At 33.8% G+C, this 10496-nt stretch overlaps 1 protein-coding gene across 2 annotated transcripts; it reads left to right on the top strand.

Moving 5' to 3' along the window:
- The first annotated feature begins 3203 nt into the window (after positions 1 to 3203).
- Positions 3204 to 10496, top strand: LOC107025898. Of its 2 annotated transcripts, XM_027918616.1 has the most exons (6): positions 3204 to 3733; positions 5062 to 5115; positions 7115 to 7265; positions 8602 to 8807; positions 9520 to 9693; positions 10144 to 10496. In XM_027918616.1, the coding sequence occupies exons 1-6, from the start codon at positions 3551 to 3553 to the stop codon at positions 10228 to 10230; spliced, it is 855 nt and encodes a 284-aa protein (XP_027774417.1). In that variant the 5' UTR covers positions 3204 to 3550; the 3' UTR covers positions 10231 to 10496. The 2 variants fall into 2 exon arrangements, with proteins under 2 accessions (XP_027774417.1, XP_015082165.1); XM_015226679.2 differs by lacking the exon at positions 5062 to 5115 and having other exon boundaries at positions 3207 to 3733; positions 10144 to 10470.

The raw sequence follows: 10496 nt of genomic DNA, 5'->3' as shown, positions 1-10496 counted from the left end.
TTAAGTACATAAGCAGTAATTTCTAGTTAACTCGTAATAAAATTGATTGACGGATACATTAACATTATGTTTGGATTATTATTATTCATTGTATTATATTGTTACTATTTGTTTTGATTGTTATTTAAAATGTATTGCATTGTTAAATTTCATTATTAAGTAAAAATGAAAACTCCTATTTTATGGAACAACCAATTTTGTATGTTCCATTGTTACTTAATTTCATTTTCTAATTTTATTTTTACATAATATTTCAAAATATTGTTTTATTCTTTACCTTAATTATTTAAATCTAGTCAAACCTCCTATCCTAAAATAATTAAGAATGTTTAGGTAAATTTATGAATTACAATACAGTACGATACAATCAAACCAAACAATTAAAATGTTACTAAACAACAATAAACAATACAATCTAGCCAAATATTATATCTACCATACAATACAATATAATAGAGTACAATACAATATAATACATTATGAAATAGTGGTTAGCAATGATTCGAACAAAGTGTAAAAGTTCTTGTATTACTAATATTCTCATATGCTAGTACTACACACCGTAACACTTAATAGATTTTATAAAAATTTTGAGTAACTGAGCGGTGTTTTCATTGAAAATTTGTGTAATGCGTCTTTAATCATGCTAATCCATAAATTAAAAGTCTTCACATTACTGATATTATGAATTTTCATGTATTAGTAATACACGTCTTATAGAATGTATAAATATAGTAAATATACATATATAAAAGTTTTTATATTACTAATATCATAATTTTTCATGTATTAATTATAGGCAACTTTCACATATAGCAAATAAAATTTTTATATTTGTATGTTATAGCAAAGTTTGCATAATTGCGCTCCATATCAAACATAGAAACTGTATAATTCGCTATACATATACAGTTGAAGCAAATTGTATAAAACAAAGTGTATAAAACAAGAAAGAGAAAGACATAAGTGTATAGAACGATTATATACAATTTGAATTTATATAAAATGAGGAATAGAGAAAGACAAAACAGACTTGACAAGGAATATACAATTGAATCGAATTGTATAAAACGAGAAAGAGAGAATTAGATACAATTTGAAAATTGTATAAAACGAGAAAGAGAGAAAGACAAAAGAAACTGGGTAGGGTAGTATTTTTATTGTATAATTATAAGTGTATAGGACGAAAATATATTTACTTGCATGTGTATATACAATTTTCTCACGCTTTATACAAACAGAAACGCAATTTATACATTTCGCTTCTGTTTGTATAAGTGAGAAAGGCGAGGGTGGCGAGCGAGATTTGGGAGAGTGGCGAGCGAGAACCGGAAGAGGGGAACAAAAATATATGTATTTATACAATTTTCTCTGCTTTATACAATTAGATTCAATTTTTATACACTTGTGTTTGTATAAAAAGTGAAGAAGCGAGCGAGAAATTGGAGGAGAGCGGCGAGCGAGATATTTGGGAGAGAGGCGCCTGACAATCTTTTGCAAACGTTTGCTATGAAGCACAATTAAGTCAAACCCTAGCTACTCCATTTATTTTAGTTTATTAAGTTGCTATTATATATAATTTCTCCTTAATTATACCCACCTTAATACACAATAGAATATATAAGTAACTTATGAGCTTGAAACTATATATTCCTTTATAGAGCTTGAGAGTAATGAGTGGAGGTTAAATATATATTAAAACTAAACTCTAGATAATTTATCTTGCGTTAAACTGACACCTATAGTAATTTGTATTTTTGTATTATATCAAGAGTGTGTAACTAAAACATAGAATCGTGGATTTTTACTAAACAATTGTACTATAAGCTTATCCTATCTGGTCATTGACAATTAAACTATTATAAAATTAAGGCCAAATACATACGCAGGTCCCTAAAGTTGTTCGCGCTTTTCCCCCAGATACCTCAACTAACCAAGATTCCTATTAAATCCTTTAACCCCCTATAGTTTGATCCTTTTAAATATTCTTGGCTGATGTGGAGCCAAACGTGATCTCACGTCCTTTAAGCGCGTGCAGACTCTTTAAAAGCGCTGATGTGGATCTTGAACCAGCCACCAACGATCTTCTTCCCCCTTTTAACCCTAATTTCTCCCATTCTTCCATTATTTCTCCTCTTTTGTTTCTCTTCATCATTATTTCTATTCTTTACCTCATTATATTATATCTCTTTTTCATTGATTTCTTCTTAATCATCAAGTTCCAATGTCGAATTTATCTTCTTCATCGATTTCTTCTTCTTCAACTGCGAAGGTACTATGTCAACTCGAAAATCGCGAATGAACTCCAAAATCGTGTGCAATCTTCGATAATTCCTTCAACAAAACACTCAAAATCACTTTAAAATCTAAGAATTTCAGCTGTAAAAGTCATTGAAAGGGAGAGATTCTTAGGGTTTTCTCGTTTAGAAACGGGTTAGAAGTGATTTGGGGGGAAATTGATTTTTAGGTTTGATGACTTAATATGTGGCACTGACGTGTAATTGGGTTGAAGTGTATTGGTCAAAATTTCCACGTGGGGAAGGTTCATCTCACGCGCCTAATTATCAAAAATAATTTATTGAAATTTGGCTCCACATCAGCCAAGAATATTTAAAAGGATCAAATTATAGGGGGTTAAAGGATTTAATAGGAATCTTGGTTAGTTGAGGTACCTGGGGGAAAAGCGCGAACAACTTTAGGGACCTACGTATGTATTTGGCCTAAAATTAAACAAGTAGGTATAAGTGTTCTATATAACATAATACACGTAGGATGCCATGTAGGATACAAAATTGTCATGTAGAACGAATTTGCTCATTTGCTCGATTTTATATAAATTTAAATGCTATTTATATACACCAAAAATTAAAAATTATAATTATCAATCAACAGCAAATTAAGAATTATATTTATGTATTATACGATTTGTTTTTTTCTCAATTATATATGCCTCACCTTACTCACTAGCTTTACCAAACAAGGAAGCCACCGGTAAAGCTAATTACAAAAACACAAACGAAATAGCAAACGACAAATCATATGTCTCCACGTCATTATCACATAACACGTTTCATCTTATTACTTGTCCTTCACCATAATATACTGTAACCTCCTGTTACTTTATCTTCCTTCGCTATTTCAGATTTTTTTTTTTGCTTTCAAAAGTTATTACAAAACCTATCTTTTATCTCATAAAAAAAAAAAGAGGCGATAAAGAAAAAAAAAACCTAATTTTTTTTAATAATGTATTCATACAGATAATTTTTTTTATATACATTGGAACCATCGGACAGAAATCTGAGTTTTTGAATATTTTTTTATATTTTTTTTGTTGTTGTTGTTGGGAGGAATTTGAGAAAAATCTAAGTTTTTGATTTTTTTTTTTTTGTTGTTATTGGGAGGAATTTGAGAGTTTTTTAATCTCGATTTTTGTTAATTTTTTTCTTTTTTGATTTTTTTTTGGAATCTGTATGAGCGAGGCGGTGGGAGAAGAATTGTTGTTGTTGTTGCTGCTGTTGAGAGGAATTTGATTATTTTTTTTTGGCGCAACATGTCTGCTGTGGTGTGCGGTAAGAGATCCAATTTTTTTGAAGATTTGCAGTCATCGCCGTCTCCGCCGCCGGTTTCGAAGAGGATCCGTTGTTCTCCGTCTTCGTTTTCTCCGCCGCGATCCTTTACGACTCCGTCGGCGATCGATCATCTCATATCGGTGTTTCCTGATATGGACAAACAGGTTTCCTTCTTCTTCTTCTTTTTTTAAAATTAAGTAATTTAATGATTTTAGAGTGATTATTTGTTTGTAATATCTGTTTGTTTTGGAAGTTTGAGCTGTAGAAGTAATTATTTCTAGACTATATCCGAGTCTATTGATCATCATCACATATCAATTTTCGTTCTTCGTTAATATTGATAAATATATTTGATTAATTAGAGTAATTTTTTTTGTTTTGGAAGTTAGAGTGTAACCGAAGTCACTCTGTTAATTTGTTGTACTGGACTGGAAAGGTTGAAAATACAGATAAAGAAAAGAATGCTCATTCGATGATTACAATGAATTTTTAGAAGTTTTATAGGAGGTGCAAATTCATTTGGACCAGACAGGTTTCGTTGTTTGTAATCCCTTTTCAAAGTGATTCAGTATTTACTGTGCAATTCATTTGAGTTTCGGCTTTTTGGCTTGGAAACCTTTACCTGGAACATAAAAGAGGATTGATTGTATATATAGTTATTCTATTTGATTTAGCTTTTGATTTGGCGGGTGATAGTTCTTTAGTGAAATTCAGGTCATTGAGTATTTCTCAGTGCAATTCATTTGTGCGAACAGTTTCTTTTTCTTTGATTGTTTTGGAATTTTGGCTGTCAATATCCTTTCTTTGCAATGGAATGCATCTCTAGGTTAAATTCTAGCCTTTTCATGGTAAAGAGAGTCTGATCAAGAAAAGTTGTAGGAAATTATACCATAGAACCGGATATCTAGATCATAGAAATGTGGGGAGGAACTAAAGCTAGCTTCCACAAATCAACGCTATCAAAAACTTAAACCAACAACCTCATAGGCTATGTTTTGTTAAAAAAACAGAACCACAAAGTTAGACCCATCAATGATATCACTAGATGAAAACGATTGGACAACTTACCATTTTTTGATCAATGGGGATCGATAGAAATCCACTTAAAACAAAACAATGATTGTGAATTTCAAATCCAAGTATCAATATTAGTAAGAAGAAATTGAGAAGAATTTCTGAAAAAGCTTGGAATCATCAATTGAAGAAAAAGTAACTGCTTTAGTAGGAAGCAGATGAAATGTGTTTCTCAATAATTTATACCTACACTCTATAAGGTAACAGAGCTTTGGATTAGTTTAAAGTCAACATACAAATTATAAATGACACATATCAAGAATAAGTTGTTAAATGTGCACCCCTTTAATTCTTTTAGAAGTTATTTATTGGGATTTTCGTTATCTTTGACGATCTTTATTGTTGTACTGGATTGGAAATGTTTATAAGAAAAAGAAAGCTCATTTGATAATAACAATAAATTATTTGGAGTTTTCAGGAGGTGCAAATTCATTTGGACCAGACAGGTTTCCTTGTTTGCAAACTGCTTCCAGTTAAGTTGACCTGTATAAGGACGGTCTTTTATGCCAGTAACCAAGTAAAACAACTATTTACCAACTCGATACACCTCGACTATTCCAATGATTAAAGGGGTTATCAGCTATGTTCCATATGTTGTTTAATTGGGGAGCAAGCAGAGACAATCTACCGTCTCTCTCTATACTGCAGATGGGTAGATAAATTGTGGAAAATATCCATCAAAAATAGGTAAATTGGATAGGTAATGCTAGAATGTACACTGGGTGTTTTAGTAAGGTAAATTGCCCCATCAAAAAGAGATGGATTATTGTCCCATCATGCATTTGGAGAATATGTTCTGGATGAATTGTCTAGTCCTTTATTTCTTTGATGTAGACAAGTATAGATATAGAAGAGGCAAAATATATTGATGATGTTTTAGATTACATTACAATTGGATAGTGAGGAGGTAGGACCCCCCCCTTGTAGCTCTAAAACTTTTGGTTTGACCACACAACTTGTGTAGTCAACTTTATATATGAAAACTTCACCATTCTAGAAAATAAAACAACGATGATTACAAGCCTCATAGGTTGACCTCGAATGTGGGTATCCGATACAGGTACAAATCTAAAGGTTGGATTCATGATTCATCATCACATAAATTTTAGGATTTAAGGTATGAATTCAAGTGCGGATAAGGGTGCTAGCATACAACTTCAACAACACCATACCTAGTGTAATCCATAAGTGGAGTCTAAGGAGGGTGGAGTGTACACAACCTTCTTCCTACCTTGTGAAGTTAGAGAAGTTGTTTCCAATTGATCCTCGACTCAAGTAAAGTATATAGAAAAAAAGTATGTAAAGTATATATCTTGATTGATAAAAGCTGTTGAACTAATACTAATAAATTTTAATTCCTTATGTCATAAGATACTATAACAACCAGTGTGATCCCACGAGTAGGGTACGTGGAGGATGGTGGTTACAGTTACACAACTTTACCTCTAACTTGTGAAGGAAGAGATACATTTTGTTATAAGTTATCTCATATTGTAGCAAACATTCTTCATGGTCATAGATGACAATCAATTTGTACTTCTCGGTCGTAGATGTAGGCAAAGCACCCAAGATAAGTTTACCGAATCTTGTGTGGATTCACAATTACACCCCTACCGGTGTCATGTCAACACGAGCGCGACAAGGATTTTGAAGAGTACAAGCAACATAGTGTTTTGACAATATGCACAATTAGGTGGTAAAGTTATTAGTGCAAGGGTCGTAATCTCCTTTATTATTAGTTTTGTGAAGGTTGGTGCTTCCTCAAAGAGAGAAAAAAGGCCTTTGCTTTGGTAACGTAATAAGGTTTTGGATTATCTAAAAGTATTGCAAAAACTTATTGTTACAACACTCCAAAACTTTTCAACTTTTGAAAGAATTCTTACCCCCCCACCCCCACAAAGAGGAACTTATAAAAGAATTATAGAGGTGCACATTTTCCAGCTTATTCTTAATAGGTGTCATTATAATTTGTATGTTGACTTTAGCGTAATCCAAAGTCTTGTTACCTTATAAACTGTATGTATAAATTATTATGAAACACATTTCATCTGATTCCTACTCGAGCCATTACTTTTTCTTCAATTGATTATTCCTAGCTTTTTCAGAAATTCTTTCCATTTTCTTCTACTAATATTGATACTTGGATTTTAAATTCACAATCATTGGTTTGTTTTAAGTTGATTTCTATCCATCCCGATTGATCCAAAAAATGGTATGTTGTCTGATAGTTTTCATCTACTGATATCATTGAGGGATCTAATTTTGTGGTTCATTTAAGAAAATAATAATATTTGGGGTTGTTGGTTTTGGGTTTTGATAGGATTGATTTGTATAAAAGCTAGTTTTAGTTCTGGTCACATTTCTATGATCTAGATATCCAATTTTATGGCATATTTTTGTACAACTTTTCTTGATCAGACTTCCTTTATACTGAAAAGGGGAGAATTTAACCTTGAGATGCACTTTTTTAGTTGCTGGAGAGAGCTCTGGATGAATGTGGTGATTTGGATTCTGCCATCAAAAGATTAAATGAGCTTTGCTTGGGGTCTGCTGAGAATTTGGGGCCCCTCCCAGGAAGATCTGATGCTACCCAGGACATTGGCATTCCGATCTCAACTCAAGGTAAACATCAGTATTCAGTATGATTCTTATTTCCGATGTTCAATTTTTTCCCTATTCGAATCATTTTTGACTGAAACTTGGGGAATGACTTCAAGTAGGTTCTTTGGTGACATCCTTTGCTTGTGTGCAATAATAACGTGCTATCTAAAATCATTGCAAAACAAGATAATTGTGCAATTGAGATTTTTCTTCTTTTGTTTTTTTCTTGTGGTAAGTGATTATGTGACTCGAGTTGTATAGACATGTCAATTAATTTGTATTTGTAGTTTGTATGAATTATAATTCGCTTTCTCTAGATGTTTGTTAGGAGGTATACGCTATCCAGTGAATTTATGTGACGTTTTCATTGATCAATCTAATACCCTATTCCTTTCTTGTCCAATCTGATGTGTGTGTGTGTTTTTCATATGGTTGAAAATGTATGTCAGTATCCTGGCAGATCATTCTTGTGCTATTTTTGTGTATCACAATTCTATGCTGATTTTTTGTCTCATGCAGGTTAACAACTGCTTACCATTTTTACTAGAAGTGTCACGTAGCTAGTGTTTTCTGCACCCTTAAATTGGAGAATTTAGTCGGTTGTGGTCAACATTCTCCGACTTATTTGCTCAATTCTGTTTCACAAATTTAGTACTTCCACAGTTAGCTATGGTAAATTCTGCACTACTTTTTTACTTACCGACTATGGTACAATTTATTTAATTTAAGGCATTACTTAAGTTTCCTCTTGATTGTGGTGGAGAAGCGGTTGTATAGAAATGTAAAAAAAATAATGAGTAGTTATTTAAAATATTCTTTTCTTTGCTTGTATTTGTCTTGTCAAAATGTTAATATGGCAATCAAAGTCCCTTGAAGTCCAACATAGTTTTTCATTTATTAATATGGGTTTGTTGTCATGAATAAACTTTTTAGTTGATTTTAAGAGAAATGTCTTGTTTTTCCTTCAAGCACGTTACTTTCACCAAATTGCCTTACTGTATAATCCTGACACCAGACTGAAAGTGTGTTTGCCCCGGACACTTGTTTTCTTAATTGAGTGAGCTGAGGCCATGGATGTTCTACTACTTATTTTGTGCTTCGAGTCCCTGTTGAGAAAGATGGGGGACCTGAAAAGTTCTGAAGTTAACCCGCTGCTACAATGAAGTAAAACTGCGACCGGTGTTGCCTTATTACATGCTTTACTGAAATGATAAGTGATGTCCCCCTCTGAGCTCACTTTCTGTTGATACTTTTACCATTTTTCTTTAGGTGTATCAATACATTTGATGGATGTTTCTGAAGTTCACTAGCACAGGGTCTGTTTATATTGTTAGTCCCCTTACACATTTTGGTGCAGGTAATGGTGGGCCCACACCATGCTCATCCGCAGCAAAAGAACTGCACATGATGGAGCGTACTGAATGGGTGGAGCTGTTTGTTAGAGAGATGACGAGTGCCTCAAATATAGATGATGCTAAAGCCCGTGCTTCACTAGCTCTTGAGGCCTTTGAGAAATCCATTTGTGCCCGTGCGACAGAGGCAGCAACTCGAAATTTCCAGCAGGTAGTTAAGAACTGTTTGACTTTATCTTGTCTGTGAATACTTTGCCCTCTATTTCTTCTTTTCTATTTTTATTGTCATGCCATTGATGGCTGGATTCAGCTGGTGTAATCTGTTTTTTTTATTTGCTTCATCTGTCCCTCACTTGATATGGGCACAGTATACAGTTTTTTGGAGGTCCTCAATAGGATGTAGATGTTGAGAAGCAACGTCAATTGTTGCATAAAAATATGGAAAGCATACACACAATGAGATTCAAGTTGTGTTTTATGCAGAATGTAAAGCAAAACATCAATTGATGTTTAGATGGTTCTGTTACGTTTCTCAAAAAAAGAAAAGAAGTAGTTTAGATGGTTGAGGAACTAATGTTTTATGGTCTAGCTATTACTTATTAGTATAGATCAGTACTCACTAGTGTTCTTTCCTTATGGCCACTCTTCTCCCCTCCTCTACAAGCAAGCGCCAAATATCAGTGTTTGTGAGGATGGGGGCTGTAGATGCACTGTTATTCCAGGCTAATGATCTTATTTTGGAATAACAGTGCTACCTCATTCTATTCGAATAGACTTAAAAGTCGGTACTCTCACTTTCTTAGTGCTGGCTTTTGACATCAAAAGACTTGCCATTTCTGAAATGTTATTCCGTATTTCTACATTTATAGTTAAGCTTCCTCAAGGTGAAATATCTTTACATTAATTGTTATGTAATTATTCAGGAACACGTAATGCTCAAGCAGCAGGTAGAAGAACTTCTTCAGGAGAACAATATTTTGAAGCGAGCATTTGCTGTTCAACACGAGCGTCAGAAGGAGTTTGAAGATAGAGGGAATGAGGTGAATCAGCTGAAGCAGATGGTGGCTCAGTATCAGGAGCAGCTGAGAACGCTTGAGGTCAGATCACCCTCTTCAAATTTATTACATGTTTTATACTATCTGGGAACAAAGATAAAAATAGAAAAGAGATGCGAGGACTAAAATCTGGTTGTCAAGCATGCTTCATTTTGTAGAAAGAGGTAGAATGAACATCCCTCTCAGTGGCGGGACCAGGATTTTCATTAGGGTAATTCAAAAATATGAATAGGCAAGTAAGTACACAAAGAAGTCAAAGGGATTCAGCACGTACTAATGTATATAAAAAATAAGTTTAACCCCTTGTATATTGTAATTTTATGCGGAAGGGGTTTGGAACCTTACTCGGTTGCCCCTACCTCCCCTCCCCCCCCCACACCCCCACGCGGCGAGCTGTGTCTTTCCACGTAAGTACGTATATGCCGCATCCAGTTCCCTCATGCAATTTCTCATGTATGACAAAGAAAGTGATTACCCTTTCTGTGTGATCAGGTCAATAACTATGCGCTGACGATGCATCTCAAGCAGGCACAACAAGGCAACTCTATCCCCGGGCGTTTCCATCCCGATGTCTTTTAATGTGTATTATGTCCTCATTTATGGATAGGATAGCAATAGTCATGTCCTACCATAGCTATAAGCAACACATTTTTTTGGGATGATACTTGGCCAGAATACATGTTTTGCTTGGTTGAAGCCTCCTGGTGCTGTTATTAGCCAAAGGGTAGCTATAGTATCAAGGAACTTATAGACATGGTTTTACTTTCTGTTGGTACTTCAAATTAGACAATGAGTTTATACTTTTCTGGTCTTTTATTAGTGATAAGAAACTATTTGACTTAAAA

Source organism: Solanum pennellii, chromosome 7 (genome assembly GCF_001406875.1).
Source record: "Solanum pennellii chromosome 7, SPENNV200".
NCBI lineage: Eukaryota > Viridiplantae > Streptophyta > Magnoliopsida > Solanales > Solanaceae > Solanum > Solanum pennellii.
Note: the sequence above shows the minus strand (reverse complement) of the source record. Positions and strands in the feature narration are given on the sequence as shown.

Excerpts from the sequence above, each read along its gene's own strand:
- LOC107025898 (XM_027918616.1), top strand. The coding sequence starts at position 3,551 with ATGTCTGCTGTGGTGTGCGGTAAGAGATCCAATTTTTTTGAAGATTTG. Across the intron at positions 8,808-9,519 it reads CAACTCGAAATTTCCAGCAG|GAACACGTAATGCTCAAGCA; the intron begins GTAGTTAAGAAC and ends GTAATTATTCAG. Across the intron at positions 9,694-10,143 it reads AGCAGCTGAGAACGCTTGAG|GTCAATAACTATGCGCTGAC; the intron begins GTCAGATCACCC and ends CTGTGTGATCAG.